General features: G+C 44.6%; 1 protein-coding gene across 1 annotated transcript in view; it reads left to right on the forward strand.

Annotated features, from left to right (window-relative positions):
* LOC126199238 (myrosinase 1-like) overlaps positions 1–18,511 on the forward strand; it is a 111,108-nt gene that overhangs the window by 13,634 nt on the left and 78,963 nt on the right. Inside the window, exon 2 of the mRNA XM_049936030.1 lies at positions 7,101–7,234. Coding sequence (XP_049791987.1) covers positions 7,101–7,234 — 134 coding nt within the window. The remainder of the gene's footprint in view (positions 1–7,100; positions 7,235–18,511) is intronic.

The raw sequence follows: 18,511 nt of genomic DNA on the forward strand, positions 1-18,511 counted from the left end.
AAGCTGCATGGGCAGCTGTACCTGTACACGCCATCCAAGCTCTGTTTGACTCAATGCCCAGGTCTATCACGGCCGTTATTACGGATAGAGGTGGTTGTTCTGGGTACTGATTTCTCAGAATCTATGCACCCAAATTGCGCGAAAATGTAATCACATGTCAGTTCTAGTATGTTTGTCCAACGAATACCCGTTTATCACCTACATTTCTTCTCGGTGTAGCAATTTTAATGGCCAGTAGCGTATTTGCGTGAAATAAATGGCAAGGGGTCCCTCCAAGACCCGGAATTTTGGCAACACTCCCAGTAGCACCTACCCACCATTACTGAGGATTTTGAAAATGTACCTTTGCAGAGACAACCTGTAACTTAGTCCTAGACCCCTGCAAGCAGCAGCTGGAATATGAGGGGTGTCGAGAGGTTGCCTGTCTACACGCGCCTAGGGTTACTCCACAGGTTTTCTTTGTAAATATACATTTTTAAGGATAAGCACCTTCCGCTGCTTCGCATCACGTTCAAATTTCGTCGAATGGTTCTGAACGATCTCTAGTGGTTCCAAGCTTTACACGAGAGCAAATATTGCAGTCGCACTGCCCTCCAAAGGGGTACGATCACGTTAAGTGCGCTTATAGCCCCACAATGCCTCTAGAGAGGGGTTGAAACGTCCCAGTGTATATGCAGCGTCAAAAGTTGTCGAGAACGTCGTCCTGTATCTCATCGCACTGAGAACTGTCGTTTTCGTCCGCGAAATGTACGGGGATCAACGCTCCAAGGAAAAGGTTGGTTTCATTGACAGCCTTTATGCCACGACCCGAGGCCTTTTTTCCCGGGTTCGATTCCCGGTGGGGTCAGGGATTTTCTCTGCCTCGTGAAGACTGGGTGTTGTGTGATGTCCTTAGGTTAGTTAGATTCTAAGTTCTAGGGGACTGATGACCATAGATGTTAAGTCCCATAGTGTTCAGAGCCGAGGCCTTTTTCTTGTGGATTCTAAGTGACTATTTGTCTGATCTCAAAATGGTTCAAATGGCTCTGAGCACTATGCGACTTTACTTCTGAGGTCATCAGTCGCCTAGAACTTAGAACTAATTAAACCTAACTAACCTAACAACGTCACACACGTCCATGCCCGAGGCAGGATTCGAACCTGCGACCGCAGCGGTCGCTCTGCTCCAGACTGTAGCGCCTAGAACCGCACGGCCACTTCGGCCGGCTGTCTGATCTCGTTTACACGATCCCTATTAAGAAAACCGCGTCGTTTCAGCGCTGGATGTTGCTATTCTGACCTCTATCGCAGAAATGTCAAAAATAGGAGTGAAATGTGGGTAAGTAGGGGTGTGGTGACCTTCCCAAGGTGTGAAACGTACACGGTGGTGCTGGCCAGAATGCTGGTGAAATGTGTCGACACCTTGCTGTTTGAAGGGTCGTCGAGTCCGAGTGTGACGTTGCAGGGTGCCATGCTATTGCACCACTACAGAAGAAGATTGTAGACACATTTGCGTCCAATTTCATACTTATACGTCGCAATGGTAACAGTTACGGGGTTCCGAAGAAGTGATCCTTAAATTCTGTTGCGCACAGCAGAGTCGGTCCCTGAAGTACACCCAGCTGACTCTCCACTTAACTCCGCTCGTCGCGGCGTGCAGCCCACGTAAATACCCGGAGGGCTGACTGATAGCGAGAAACGCTCTATTTTCGCCCACGTGGCAGGCGATGCCCTCAATAGGTCGCGTTGAAACTACGGCTTAAGCTGAACGGTCCTCTCCGCTTAAAACCTGCTAAGTAGGCAACTGAAATGACACAACTGTATAGCATGGAGTCTCTCTGCTCCGTGGTACACACCAGGAAGCGAGTTCTTCGCACAAGTACTCGTAACATGCAACCTGTGGTGCCAATATCTCCTCCCCAGAAGCAAGAAATGGCTCTTGCAAGATACTAATAAATTGGTAAACTGTTACATTCGTGAATTCCACGTTTTGATGGGGTCTTCAATCAATATTGGTACGATACTGCTCTCCTGCTGATCCATCCCGTTGAAGTTTCTTCATGTCTGACTTTGACGTCTATTTTCTTTTTTAAAGAGCACAAAATTCTCTACAAATTTGATTCTTACCATTTTTTTCTACTCCCAATATCTAAGGTGCTACAAGGCATGAAAAGAATAGTTGGTGACCATTTCCACGATGTAAAGTTCCGTAGAAAAGATAAAGTTGTGACTCTCCTTTCTGCGTTCAATTCTGTAAAAGCTGGGAGCACTAAAATTGCTCCTGTTGATCCTTTAACTCTTTTCCAAAGGATTTGTTTAATGAAACAAAGTGAAGAAGAGTTAAAAGTATTTCTGAAATATGAACTTGCTCCTTACCCAATGTCCCTATTCTCAGAAAAAGGCATGCGAAAAGGAACAAAATCTTCATTCTACAATGCCTTCGTTCCAGTGGAAGATGTGAAGTAAGGTGGACCGAGTAAATTTTTTGTCATTGATGGAGGGTACTTTATCCACAAAGTGACTTGGACTCGAAATGTTTGCTTCAAGTCAATAGCCCAAAGCTATGTTTCTTACCTGCAACGTCATTTTGGATCTCAGTTTGCTATTGTATTTGATGGGTATCCATGTGAGGGAGACAAATGTAGCACAAAGAGTGTTGAGAGGATTCGTAGGTCGAAAAAACATTCTTCGGTTGACGTTGTGGTTGAATCAGAGATGGTGAATCAAGTCCCTCAGGACAAGTTCTTGTACAACGAACGAAACGAGATGCGTTTGATCACTCTTCTTAAAAAGGAATTTCTGGAGTGTAGCATTGAAGTGCACCAGGCACAAGAAGATGCTGACGTTATGATTGTAACATCTGCCATTTCAAGAACCAAAGATTTTAGAAGTGTTGTCATTATAAGAGAAGATGTCGACCTGCTTGTGCTCATGACCGGTTTGGGGCAAGGCATTGAAAACTTATTTTTCTTGAAGCCAGGAAGAGGAAATGCAGAAGACAAGTGGTTTTCCAGTTTGACAGTGAATATATTCTGTTCACTCACGCCTTTAGCGGATGTGATACAACATCCGCTTTTTTTGGTCAAGGAAAAATTAAGTGCTGCAATATGGCTGCGAAAAATGAACACTTAACCTCAGCGCTTTGCACGTTCAATAAACCACATGCTACCCGTGAAGAAATAATAACAGAAGGAGAACAGGTTACTATCGCATTGTATAGTGGAGGTGTCAGCAGTTCCCACACACTAGACCATTTGCGGTACCAAGTCTGCCACAAAAAGCAAACTGAATCTTGCACGGTTGCCACCTACATAAGATGCTGCACAACATCATTCGTTGCGGACTTACCAACAAGTTCAAAGTTGGATGGGAAACTGGAGACCTCCTGAGAAATGGGGCTGGAATCACAGTGACCATGGTCCAACACCCGTTATAATGAGCCAAGATCCAGCACGTGAAGCACTTCTTCACATGGTGCACGCTGACCTGTGGCGGAGTGTGCTCCCGCAGAAAAGCGGGTATGAAATGTTCTTCAATTTGCAAGAAATGTATTGGGGTCAACTGTCAAAACGTGCCAAAATTTTTATAGGAAGACAGTGAAGAAGATGTTATGGAGGATGTTGAGGAAGCTGCTGACGAAATCAACGAACTTGCTGAGGCTGACTCGCTGTTTAAAGAAGAGCTCAATCTGGGATCAACTCTATGTACACCCCTGAATCCGTAATTCAAGGTATTTCTGGTGACACTGAGGAACCTGGCCCATCAAAACGTTGGAAGTGATGCTCATATCTGTCTCAAGTGTGCTAAAGTGCGATATTACAAGTATTACACACCCAGAACTGTCAACATTTTTTAGTAACTGACAATGCATTTTAATTGTAATAAAGTTACTTATTTTTAATGTCAACTGTGTGGCTTTTATACACAAGAATAATTACCTACCTAACTAGGTTGCCTATTGCCGCTAATAATAGTTCAGCTTCCTGAGACAATTTATTTTGTGTGCGTGTGTATGTGTGTGTGTGTGTGTGTGTGTGTGTGTGTGTGTGTGTGTGTCTTAATGGTGTATTTTTATATTTATAGTTTAAGAAATACCAGGGCTGAGGTGGCCCACAGTGAACTTCTGGTAGTGATGTAAGAATCACAATAGTTGGGTGCCCAGCAATCTTCATGTTGCATACAGAGATATTGAATACCTGAAAGTGAGGTGGTAAATTTCAACATATAACATGATGTATTATGTATTTATACTACACAAACAGAAACTGAAAAAATAGTGTTAAAAAAATAGGTATCTTGCCACTATGCTCAAAATTTGAAAAATTGGTATTTTTTAAGGCGCTGTAGCGCCTTAGATATTGGGAGTAGAAAAAAATGGTAAGAATCAAATTTGTAGAGAATTTTGTGCTCTTTAAAAAAGAAAATAGACGTTAAAGCGATAGGAGCAAAAAACTGAGATATTTTGAAAAAACTGAAAAAAGGCCGAAATTTTCCAACTTTTTTGACTGCAGAAAGTTTTCCCAAGCGAAATTTTGTTGGCAAAACTCGGTTTTCTAATCTTTCCAACCATATGAACGAGTCGAAAAAATAAACTCTTCTACCCCACCTTTTGCAAGGTATATCTGCTATTTGACTGGACTAATTGAACTTGTAGGCAACCCTTCTTACTCATCGTTCGACTTGGTGGAAAGAATTCATGGCGCACTATGTTGTTAAAATCTAAAAACACAGTCCCCATTACGTATGGGGACGTAACAATTTTGGAACAAAGTTTGCTGTAACTCGTTTCATTCCCAAAAAATCCGAAATAATTTCGTGACTGGAGCCATTTGATATGCCAACGGCTTCGGCAACTTTCACTGCTTGCACGATTTTATAAGTTGATGGTACACCGAGGCGTCTAGGGCGCTTGTAATCTTCAAAGACTTCAGCACCTTTTCCGAAATGCTTACACCACTTGCAAACCTTTGTTTTACTCTTAGCAGACTCACCAAGAGCAATATTCACCATTTATAAAACTTTGCTGCAATTTGTTCCATTCTCATCGCAAACTTTAATACAAAGCATTTTTATATCAAAAAATGATCGCAGATACTACAAAATGAATGTATCCTTTTTAGCAGCTGACAACGGACTAAATACCCGCTATGGCTAACAATGTACAGTGACTTTTCTCAAATGTTAGCAGTTCTAAAACGAATCAAGAGCTTGAATATAACTAATATAACACGTGGAGTACCAAATTCTCGATCGTTTTATAACACAACGCGTATTTCCCTCCTCACACGAGCTTTTCTAGCTACTGACAGTCTGCATATTATATCGTCTCCGCTCCGACCACCGTCAGCTATTTTGCTGTCCAGATATAAAAACTTCATAACTTTTAGAGTGCCATGTCCTAATGTAATTCACTCAGCACCTCCTGATTTAATTAACTACACCCCCTTACTCGTATCTTTTTCTGATGTCTGTCTTATAACTTTTTCTTAAGACGCTATACATTCTAATCAACATACACTATGTGATCAAAAGTATCCGGACACCTTGCTGAAAACAGAGTACGTGACGCCTCCATCGGTAATGCTGAAATTCAGTATGGTGTTGGCCCACCCTTAGCCTTGATGACAGCTTCCACTCTCGCAGGCGTACCTTCAGTCAGATGCTGGAAGGTTTCTTAGGGAATGGCAGCCCATTCTACACGGAGTTCTGCACTGAGGAGAGGTATCGATGTCGGTCGTTGAGGCCTGGCACGAAGTCGGCGTTCCAAAACATCCCAAAGGTGTTCTGTAGGATTCAGGTCAAGACTCTATGCAGGCCACTCCATTACAGGGATGTTACTGTCGTGTAACCACTCCGCCACAGGCCGTGCATTATGAGCAGGAGCTCGATCATATTGAAGGATGCAATCGCCATCCCCGATTTGCTCTTCAATAGTGAGAAGCAAGAAAGTGCTTAAAACATCAATGTAGCCCTGTGCTGCGATAGTGTCATGCAAAACAACAAGAGGTGCAAGCCCCCTCCATGAAAAACACGACCACACCATAACATCACCGCCTCCGAATTTTACTGTTCGCACTGTCTAGCAGATGGCGTTCACCAGGCATTCACCATACCCACACCCTGCCATCGGATCGCCACATTGTGTACCGTGATCCGTCACTCCACACAACGATTTTCCACCTTTCAATCGTCCAATGTTTACGCTCCTTACACCAAGCGAGGCGTCGTTTGGCATTTACCGGCGTAATGTGTGGCTTATGAGCAGCCGCTCGAACATTGAATCCAAGTTTTCTCACCTCCCGACTAACTGTCATAGTGCTTCCAGTTTGGAACTCCTGTGTGATGGTCTGGATATATGTCTGCCTATTGCGCATTACGACCCTCTTCAACTGTCGGCGGTCTCTGTCAGTCAACAACCGAAGTCAGCCTGTACGCTTTTGTGCTATACGTGTACCTTCGCGCTTCCACTTCACTATCACATCGGAAATAGTGGACCCAGTAATGTTTAGGAGCGTGGAAATCTCGCGTACAGACGTATGACACAAGGTGACACTCAATCACGTGACCACGTTCGAAGTCCGTGAGTTCCGCGGAGCGCCCCATTCTGCTCTCTCACGATGTCTAATGAGTACTGAGGTCGCTGATATGGAGTACGTGGCAGTAGGTGTCAGCACAATGGACCCATTATGAAAGACGTATGTTTCTGAGGGTGTCCGGATACTTTTGATGACATAGTGTATCTACCAACCGGTTTGCCGTCTCTAACAAAATTAACGATGACACCTGTAAACCTTGGAGTTTTCATTTCTCCCTGAACCTGAGTTTCCTTTTTGCTGATTTCTAGTTAGCTTCTCGTACTGATTGCTCAGCGTACGTATTGAGTAACATGGGTGATAACTTACAAACCCGTCTTATTCACGTCTCAACAACCACTTCCCTTCCATATCCTTCAGAAGTTACAAGTGCAATGTGGTTTCTGCACAGGCTGTACGCACCCTTTCGTTACACTGTTTTGTCCATATTAGCTCCAGAAGTTGAAGGAGTATGTTCCACGGAACATTGTCAGAAGCACTTTGGCAGTGAGCTGGATATCTGAGATGAGCGATTTACGCGTGTTGCAGGAAAGGGAGAGAGCATCTGGGACCACATGCTGCACACGCAGCCCAACCTGACGGCCGACGGCAATAACGGCGACGTGGCGGCCGACTCGTACCACAAGTACAAGGAAGACGTGCAGGCGCTGGTCGGACTCAACGTGAGTGCCTACATCCGTACTCCTGCAGGCCACTGCGGAGTGCGTGGCAGAGGGTATTTCCCAATGTGCCATTTATTGGGCTTCTTCCCATCCCACTCGCACCTAGAGCATGGGATGATTGATTGCTTAACCATCTATTCCCGACATGCTGTCGGTTGGATCACCGATCAACAGAATCAGGAAATATTGTTGCTTTATTCTATGCACTTTTTTGTTTTCAAATGGAACTATTTGGTCCTAGAGACCTTTTCAAGTCTCCGACTTTGTGTGTGTATGCAGACTGAAACGGCGAATAAGTATTTGTACCAAGGCGAGGATTCGAACCCGGGTCTCCTGTTCACTTGGAACATGCGCTGACCACTACGCCACCCGTGCACATACTACTGTAGCACGCCTCCCTCCTCAATCCAAAATCCCACTGAGGAGGAAGGCGTGCTATGGTAGCCCGTGCAGCTGAGCCGAGCCACTGTGCCAGAATGGTCTAGTAGTTAGCGCATCTACCTAGTGAGCAGGAGATGCGAGTTCGAATCCAGGCCTTGGTACAAGTTTATATATTTTGCCTACTGGCTACCACCTTCGGTACCAAGTACACTACTGGCCATTAAAACTACTACACCAAGAAGAAATGCAGATGATAAACGGCTATTCATTGGACAAATATATTATACTAGAACTGACATGTGATTACATTTTCACGCAATTTGGGTGCATTGATCCTGAAAAATCAGTACCCAGAACAACCACCTCTGGTCGTAATAACGGCCTTGATACACCTGGGCACTGAGTCAAACAGAGCCTGGATGGCGTGTACAGGTACAGCTGCCCATGCAGCTCCGACACGATACCACAGTTCATCAAGAGTAGTGACGCGTATTGTGGCGAGCCACTTGCTCGGCCACCATTGACCAGACGTTTTCAGTTGGTGAGAGATTTGGAGAATGTGCTGGCCAGGGCAGCATTCGAACATTTTCTGTGTCCAGAAAGGCCCGTACAGGACCTGCAACATGCGGTCATGCATTATCCTACTGAAATGTAGGGTTTCGCAGGGATCGAATGAAGGGTAGAGCCACTGGTCGTAACACATCTGAAATATAACGTCCACTGTTCAAAGTGCCGTCAATGCGAACAAGAGGTGACCGAGACGTGTAACCAATGGCACCCCATACCATCACGCTGGGTGATACGCCAGTATGGCGATGACGAATACGCGCTTCCAATGTGCGTTCACAGCGATGTCGCCAAACACTGATGCGACCATCATGATGCTGTAAACAGAACCTGGATTCATCCGAAAAAATGACGTTTTGCCGTTCGTGCACCCAGGTTCGTCGTTGAGTACACCATCGCAGGCGCTCCTGTCTGTGATGCAGCGTCAAGGGTAACCGCAGCCATGGTCTCCGAGCTGACAGTCCGTGTTGCTGCAAACGTCGTCGAACTGTTCGTGCAGATGGTTGTTGTCTTGCAAACGACCCCATCTGTTGACTCAGGGATCGAGACGTGGCTGCACGATCCGTTACAGCCATGAGGATAAGATGCCTGTCATCTCGACTGCTAGTGATACGAGGCCGTTGGGATCCAGCACGGCGTTCCGTATTACCCTCCTGAACCCACCGATTCCATATTCTGCTAACAGTCATTGGATCTTGACCAACGCGAGCAGCAATATCGCGATACGATAAACCGAAATCGCGATAGGCTACAATCCGACCTTTATCAAAGTCGGGGACGTGATGGTACGCATTTCTCCTCCTTACACGAGGCACCACAACAACGTTTCACCAGGCAACGCCGGTCAACTGCTGTTTGTGTATGAGAAATCGGTTGGAAACTTTCCTCATGTCAACACGTTGTAGGTGTCGCCACCGGTGCCAACCTTGTGTGAATGCTCTGAAAAGCTAATCATTTGCAGATCACAGCATCTTCTTCCTGTCGGTTAAATTTGGCGTCTGTAGAACGTCATCTTCGTGGTGTAGCAATTTTAATGGCCGGTAGTGTATTATCATTAGGCTGTCCTATTACCAAAAATCACGATACGTCCTTAAACTAACTCTTTAAAGAACGTTTTCAAAATATTTATCCCTATGACAGCGAACGAATGGTACAGAGCGGGACCTTAAAAGTATTCTCATCACGCATAGCCATACAGCACAAACGAGCGAGGTGGCGCAGTGGGTAGCATACTGGACTCGCACTCGAGAAGACAATGGTTCATACCTGTGTCTGGCCATCCAGATTTAAGTTTTCGGTAATTTCCCTAAATCGCGAACGCCTGGATGGTTCCTTTGAAACGGCACGGTTGATTTCCTTGCCCATCCTTGACACAATCCGAGCTTGTGCTCCGTCTCTAAAGACCTCGATGTCGGCGGGACGCTAAACCCAATTTACCTTCCTTCCTTCCGTACAGCACCACCAGGATAAGGAATTAGTGTTGTTCTTTGCGGTCTTCCGCTAATACCAAGGCTTTCACGACAGCACGTTACATACGAGGGGTGGCTATTAAGAACGTGTCGGCTTGACGAACTGCGACTCGGTGTGGAGGAAAGTGCTGAGAGTTCCACGGTACACATGGACACTGCTGGCACGAAAAGGAACCTGGAAGTGCGGCCAAAGATCGCCAACTGAGAGTTGCTGAATAATACGAGGGTAATCCCAAAAGTAAGGTCTCCTATTTTTTTTATAAGTACATAGACCTGTTTATTTCTACAATGGTTTACACCAGTTTACTGCTTGAACATTTAGCTATTTTTCGACATAATCACTATTTCTGTCGATGCATTTTTGTAGACGCTGTTGCAGTTTTTGTATGCCCATTGAACCGTAAATTTACTTTCAAAATCTTTTCTCAAAGAATTTACTTTATTTACTAGCGATTCATCAAGAATATTAACACATTTAATCACACTAGGTGAGCGTGGAAGTAGTTGCCAGGAAGTAACTGATGGAAAATGAAATTACTTTTAACAAATGTGAATTTTATTCCTAAAGCTTTTTCAAAAACAGATTTCAAATTATAAGCAGAAAAGCACCCTCGAAATATCAAGTTACAATTTTATTTAGAGGCAGAAAGAACAATATTAACAGTATGAGCCTTCGGGCTGAGAAGCTTGCCTGCTCCCTTTCAACACGGCCGTACTCATAACCGCTCACAACAACCTCTGAAAAAGTACACTGGTGCAAATCTGTAACACACCAGATTACTTTAAACAAAAAATTTTTAACAACTCACACAAACACGTAAACTATGCAGCCCTGTAAGAGGGATGGAAATGGTACAACACTCAAATTATTTGCCACCGAAAGTGCAATTTTTTTTAAAGGACTTACGGTGGAAGGGTGGCAACATTATAACCTAAAATGACTATTTAAATAAAACCCATAAAATGCAGACTTACATAAAATGTACAACATGCTCTACATTACACATATACCACCTCGCAAGATGATAGGCAAGATAAAACATATTTCAAGAATTTGGCCTTTAAGCAATAAATTCGTTAACACCGAATCCGGCAAACATGACAGAGGCAGCTATTAACGTACGGCAGACCGACAGACAGACACTAACTGCCTAACAACTGGGGACGAGAGACTGACCAAGAGAACAAGTAGAATTTAACAAGTAAATGAAACAACATATCACGAATCACTTAACTTCAAAAAACTGCGATTTCTGGCGAAGACCTGGCGCACCACCCCCAAAACGCTCTCCCGAACCGTCCGCTGCCAGTCGCTTCAACGGACGCAGGAAGGCGCGCCGATCTCCCGTCTCACGGCGTCGCAATTCGCCCCGGCCAGACCGATGTCGTGGGTTGACTGCTGTTGCTCTCGTGTCGGCCGCGAAGCCACTACGCCTCGCTATACCGCGCGGCCACTGGATTCACGTGGCGACCTCACATGCGCCGACGCTCCAGGGGGCCAAGTCTTCTTGTGTCCCAGTGCGCGACCGACCAACCGATCGATCCAACCGCCAATGCCCATTGCCTGAGCAAACTCGAGCAGACTGGCGGCCTAACACATACTAGCACTCCGGACGACAGACAGACACTGACTGCCCCACCCTGAGCCGGCTGACCAACTGACTAGACTCGCCTCGACTGACAGACTCGTACTTTCCGAGCTCATAGCGCCCCTTAAATGCACGTGAACAGGCAACTTTTCCCCTTTCACACCAGAGGGAGACACCAAAGCTGCGATTGCCACAGCGGCGCCACCGCCAGAAACGGAGGGCGACTGCTTTGCACTACGCGCTGCGGCGCGCTCTTCAAAACAGCAAATTTTACTATGGCTCACCCATGTCATACCAGCTCAGCGCCATGCTGTTCAGAAAGTTATAACCTCTTCTTTCACCTCGTCATCGGAGATGAATCGCTTTCTGGCCAAATGTTCTTTTGGGCGCCAAGACAGGACTATAGGGTGTGTGGGCGATTATGTTCCACTGAAACTGTTGCAGGAGAGCAACGGTTTGCCGAGCGATGTGTGGGCGAGCGTTGTCATGGACAATGTGTACTCCCTTGCTCTACATTACACTTCTCCGGTTCCGAATTGCCCGTTTGAGTTTCTTCAAAGTCTCTCTGTACCTGTCGGCGTTAATTGTGGTCCCAGTTGGCATAAAGTCGACCAACAATACCCTCTCCCGATCCCAAAAAACGGTTGTCATGGCTTTACCGGCAGGCTGTGTTCGTTTGAATTTCCGCGGCTTTGGCGAAGTAGGATGCCGCCACTGGCTTGGTTGTTTCTTGGTCTCAGGTGTAAAGTGATATGCCCAGGTTTCGTCACCCGTGACAATTTAGTCCAGAAAGTTGTCCTTTTCGGCTGCAAGGCGGTGAAGAAATGCACGGAAGCATGACCTCGTTGCCGCATGTGGTCCTCAGTCAGCATGCGTGACACCCATCTTGCGCACACCTTCCAGGAAGTTCAACGTTTCCGTTAAAATTCTGTGAGCGGTGCTTCGGGAAACCTCAGGAACCAAGGTGCAGAGATCATCCAGGGCGATCCGCCGATCTTCAAGCATGCTTTGCTCAACCTTCAACACTGTCTCCTCAGAAACTGACGGTCTGCAGCTCCTTTGTTCATCGTGAATTTCGGTCCGACCAGCTGCAAACTCTCTACACCACTTACGAACATTTTTGACAGCCATGCGCGACTTACCATACACTTCCGTCAATTGGCAATGGATTTCAGTCAGCGCAGTGCCCTTTGCGTTCAAAAACCGAACAACTGCGCGCAATTTGCACTTGGCGGTAGCATCCAACGGGAGCTCCATTCTCAACGGCTGCCAAGCCAAGACAGCGCCTCGGCGCGGCGTGCGCATGTTTACACACAGCGCGTGAAGCACTCTTCATAACAGTGTTGCCAACTGCCACATAAACAGAGTTCTGTACTTATAAAAAAATAGGAGACCTTACTTTTAGGTTTACCCTCGTACGTAGTCATACTGCGGCACTGTTCCCTATGAATGCTGTAACTTTTCAGCACAAATAATTTTGGTTTTCTGTAAATAATGCAATTATAATGAAAGCACGCACTTGGTTAACTAATTCAAGGTTATAATGATGTTTTATAGTGGTACTCATCACATACAAACAGTGCATAGAAACAAATAAACCAACGAGGGGGTGAAATGACTAATACAATACATTTCGTCGTATTCGGACGAAAAATGCAGAATTTCTTGTGACACATCGTGAAGTATTAGCCTTTCAGCCTCTGCAGTTTGATGAAGTCCCGATAGGCGGTGGTGCTATACGTAGCCTACAAAATGGCGTCTGTAACAGAGGTGCATTCTAAGCAGAGAGCAGTCATTGCGTTTCTTTTGCAGTGAAATCAAAGCATCGCAACATACGCGCTTGCAGAATGTCTACAAAGACCTAGCACTAGATTAGATTAGAACTTCTTCCATAGATCATGAATACGACACTTCGTAATTATGTGGAACGTGTCAGGTTAATAAAAGGTGTCTATACAAGATATTACATTACACAAAATATTACACGACACTTAATATTTAATTTTTTTGTGGGGTTTGGGGAAATTACTCACTTACTATATCCAAAAATGCATCTAAGTTGCCATTAAGAAATTCTTTTAATTTCCTTTTAAATGCTACATGGCTACCTATCAAACTTTTGATGCTATTAGGTAAGTGACCAAAGACTTTTGTGGCAGCATAATTTACCCCCTTCTGAGCCAAAGTTAGATTTAACCTTGAGTAGTGAAGATCATCCTTTCTCCTAGTGTTGTAGCCATGTACACTGCTATTACTTTTGAATTCGTTTGGATTGTTAATAACACATTTCATAAGTGAATATATATATTGTGAGGCTACAGTGAAGACCTCTAGCTCTTTAAATAAGTGTCTGCAGGATGATCTTGGATGAGCTCTAGCAATTATTCTGATTACACGCTTTTGTGCAATGAATACTCTTTTACTCAATGATGAGTTACCCAGAATATAATGCCATACGAAAGCAGAGAATGAAAATAGGCGTGGTAAGCTAATTTACTGAGGTGTATATCGCCAAAATTTGCAATGATCTTAATAGCATAAGTAGCTGAACTCAAACGTTTCAGCAGATCTTCAGTGTGTTTTTTCCAGTTCAACCCCTCATCAATGCATACACCTAGAAATTATGAATATTCTACCTTAGCTACCGATTTCTGATCAAAGTCTATATTTATTAATGGTGTCATTCCATTTACTGTGTAGAACTGTATATACAGTGTTTTGTCAAAGTTTAATGAGAACCCATTTGCAGAGAACCACTTAATGATTTTCTGGGCCGCGTGGGATTAGCCGAGCGGTCTGAGGCGCTGCAGTCATGGACTGTGCGGCTGGTTCCGGCGGAGGTTTGAGCCCTCACTCGGGCATGGGTGTGTGTGATCGTCCTTAGGATAATTTAGGTTAAGTAGTGTGTAAGCTTAGGGACTGATGACCTTAGCAGTTAAGTCCCATAAGATTTCATACACATTTGAGCATTTGAATGATTTTCTGAAAAACATCGTTTGCAATTTCACCAGTTAATTCTTGTCTGTTGGGTGTGATAGCTATACTTGTATCATCGACAAAAAGTACCTGCTTTGCATCTTCGTGAATATAGAATGGCAAGTCATTAATATACAGGGTGATTCAAAAAGAATACCACAACTTTAAAAATGTGTATTTAATGAAAGAAATATAATATAACCTTCTATTATACATCATTACAAAGAGTATTTAAAAAAGTTTTTTTTTTCACTCAAAAACAAGTTCAGAGATGTTCAATATGGCCTCCTCCAGACACACGAGCAATATCAACTCGTTCCACACTCTCTGTAGCATATCAGGCGTAACACTTTGGATAGCTGCTGTTATTTCTCGTTTCAAATCATCAATGGTGGCTGGGAGAGGTGGCCGAAACACCATATCCTTAACATACCCCCATAAGAAAAAATCGCAGGGGGTAAGATCAGGGCTTCTTGGAGGCCAGTGATGAAGTGCTCTGTCACGGGCTGCCTGGCGGCCGATCCATCGCCTCGGGTAGTTGACGTTCAGGTTTCATAACTAACCTTTTTCGTAGGACTCTCCATACAGTTGATTGTGGAATTTGCAGCTCTCTGCTAGCTCTGCGAGTCGATTTTCCTGGGCTGCGAACAAATGCTTGCTGCATGCGTGCTACATTTTCATCACTCGTTCTCGGCCGTCCAGAACTTTTCCCTTTGCACAAACACCCATTCTCTGTAAACTGTTTATACCAACGTTTAATACACCACCTATCAGGAGGTTTAACACCATACTTCGTTCGAAATGCACGCTGAACAACTGTCGTCGAATCACTTCTGCCGTACTCAATAACACAAAAAGCTTTCTGTTGAGCGGTCGCCATCTTAGCATCAACTGACGCTGACGCCTAGTCAACAGCGCCTCAAGCGAACAAATGTACAACTAAATGAAACTTTATAGCTCCCTTAATTCGCCGACAGATAGTGCTTAGCTCTGCCTTTTGTCGTTGCAGAGTTTTAAATTCCTAAAGTTGTGGTATTCTTTTTGAATCACCCTGTATATTAAGAACAGCAGAGGACCCAAGACCGAATCTTGCGGCACCCCATTCTTGATTGTTCCCCAGTTTGAGAAGTCACCAGTTTTTTGCATATTATATGAACTGCTTATTTCAACTTTCTGTACTCTTCCAGTTAGGTATGATCTAAACCATTTGAGCGCTGTCCCATTCTTACCACAGTACTTGATCTTATCTAGAAGTATTCCATGATATACACAATCAAAAGCCTTTGAGAGATCACAAAAAATCCCAACGGGTGACTTCTGGTTACTCAGAGCATTTAATATTTCATTAGTGAAAGTGTATATAGCATTTTCCGTTCAAAACCCTTTCTGGAAACCAAACTGACATTTTGTTAAAACTTTATTTTTACAAAGGTGTGAAGCTTCTCTACAATACATTACTTTTTCAAGAATTTTGGATAAGGCAGTCAGAAGAGAGATTGGGCGGTAGTTGTTGACATCAGACGTATCCTCTTTTTTATGCGGTGATTTAACAATGGCATACTTCAGCCTATCTGGGAAAAAACCCTGCTTCAGAGACCTATTACATAAGTGGCTAAGAATCCCACTTATCTCTGGGAACAAGCTTTTATTATCCTGCTGGAAATGTCATCAATTCCATGTGAGCTTTTATTCTTGAGAGTTTATCTTCCTCATTTTAGAAGGAGAGGTGGGTGGAATTTCAATTGTATCAAATTGTGTGGGTAAGGCCTTTTCCATTAACTGTCTTGCTTCTTCTAATGAACATTTAGATCCTGTTTTCTCTACAACATTTAAAAAATGATTATTCAAAATGTTTTCGACTTCCAGCTTGCTGTTTGTCAAGTTTCCATTCGCTTTGACGGTAATGCCGTCATCCTGTATTCTTGGTTGCCCTGTCTCCCTTGTAATAATATTCCAGTGAACAAAAGCATGGTGCGTCGGGCGAAGTGTCCGTCATCATCGCAACAAGGTCTAGCAAACGTGTCCGATCTCCCGGGCGCTGATGGGCCACACACAGCTGATTCTTGCAATGTTGGAATGTGCGACGCTCTCATCCGATGTGGTCGACGGTTCACAATCAGACACCTCGCAGTTCAACTTGACATCCCTGTTGGTAATGCTGACACGTTCGTCCACCAGATGGTATACTCAAATATGTGATTCTGCCTCGGTGCCAATGATGGCCCTGTGTTGATTATAAGGGGGGCACTTGAGGGCCTGCGACCAGCCTGTCTGCTTGCTAGACACACCGGACCTGCACCTAGAGTTATGGTCTGGGGTGCGATTTCGTATGACAACAGGAGCCCTCTCGTGGTTATCCCATGCACCATGACTGTAAATTTGTACGTCAGTCTGGTGATTCGATCTGTTGGGCTCTCATTCATGAACAGAATTCCAGGAAGTGTTTTCCATCAGCATAACGCTCGCCCGTGTAGCGCTGTTCTAGCCCAATATTCCCTACAGAGTGTCGACATGTTGCCCTGGACTGCTCGATCACCAGATCTGTCTGCAATCGAGCACATACGGAAGACAATCGGCCGACAACTCCAGCGTCATCCACAAACAGCATTAACCGTCCCTGTACTGATCGACCAAGTGTTGCAGCCATGGAACTGCATCCCACAAATAGACATCCGGCAAGTGTACAACACAAGTATACACGTTTGTATTCTTGCATTCAACATCCTGGGGGCTACACCAGTTATTAATGTACCAGCACTTCACATTTACATTGGCGTATCTCGCGGTTACATAAACCTGTGATCTTGCAATGTTAATCACTTCAATATGTTACCTAGACAAGTGTATTCTCGAAATCTCATTACACTACATTAATTTTTTTTGTGTCCTATTTTTTTCCGTTAATGTACAGGGTTATTACAAATGATTGAAGCGATTTCACAGCTCTACAATAACTTTATTATTTGAGATATTTTCACAATGCTTTGCACACACATACAAAAACTCAAAAAGTTTTTTAGGCATTCACAAATGTTCGATATGTGCCCCTTTAGTGATTCGGCAGACATCAAGCCGATAATCAAGTTCCTCCCACACTCGGCGCAGCATGTCCCCATCAATGAGTTTGAAAGCATCGTTGATGCGAGCTCGCAGTTCTGGCACGTTTCTTGGTAGAGGAGGTTTAAACACTGAATCTTTCACATAACCCCACAGAAAGAAATCGCATGGGGTTAAGTCGGGAGAGCGTGGAGGCCATGACCTGAATTGCTGATCATGATCTCCACCATGACCGATCCATCGGTTTTCCAATCTCCTGTTTAAGAAATGCCGAACATCATCCTGTTGAAAGATGAAGTCGGCGTTGTCGGCCTCCAGTTGTGGCATGAGCCAGTTTTCCAGCGTGTCCGGATACACGTGTCCTGTAACGTGTTTTTCGCAGAAGAAAAAGGGGCCGTAAACTTTAAACCGTGAGATTGCACAAAACACGTTAACTTTTGGTGAATTGCGAATTTGCTGCACTAATGCGTGAGGATTCTCTACCGCCCAGATTCGCACATTGTGTCTGTTCACTTCACCATTAAGAAAAAATGTTGCTTCATCACTGAAAACAAGTTTCGCACTGAACGCATCCTCTTCCATGAGATGTTGCAACCGCGCCGAAAATTCAAAGCGTTTGACTTTGTCATCGGGTGTCAGGGCTTGTAGCAATTGTAAACGGTAAGGCTTCTGCTTTAGCCTTTTCCGTAAGATTTTCCAAACCGTCGGCTGTGGTACGTTTAGCTCCCTGCTTGCTTTATTCGGCGACTTTCGCGGGCTACGCGTGAAATTTGCCCGCACGCGTTCAACCGTTTCTTCGCTCACTGCAGGCCGACCCGTTGATTTCCCCTTACAGAGGCATCCAGAAGCTTTAAACTGCGCATACCATCGCCGAATGGAGTTAGCAGTTGGTGGATCTTTGTTGAACTTCGTCCTGAAGTGTCGTTGCACTGTTATGACTGACTGATGTGAGTGCATTTCAAGCACGACATACGCTTTCTCGGCTCCTGTCGCCATTTTGTCTCACTGCGCTCTCGAGCGCTCTGGCGGCAGAAACCTGAAGTGCGGCTTCAGCCGAACAAAACTTTATGAGTTTTTCTACGTATCTGTAGTGTGTCGTGACCATATGTCAATGAATGGAGCTACAGTGAATTTATGAAATCGGTTCAATCATTTGTAATAGCCCTGTATGTTCGACAACTTATTCTATTCCGAAGAAGAATCATGGATTGTGTAATAATACAGCGTGTGTGACAGAG

This window comes from Schistocerca nitens, chromosome 8 (genome assembly GCF_023898315.1).
Source record: "Schistocerca nitens isolate TAMUIC-IGC-003100 chromosome 8, iqSchNite1.1, whole genome shotgun sequence".
In the NCBI taxonomy this organism is placed as follows: Eukaryota; Metazoa; Arthropoda; class Insecta; order Orthoptera; family Acrididae; genus Schistocerca; species Schistocerca nitens.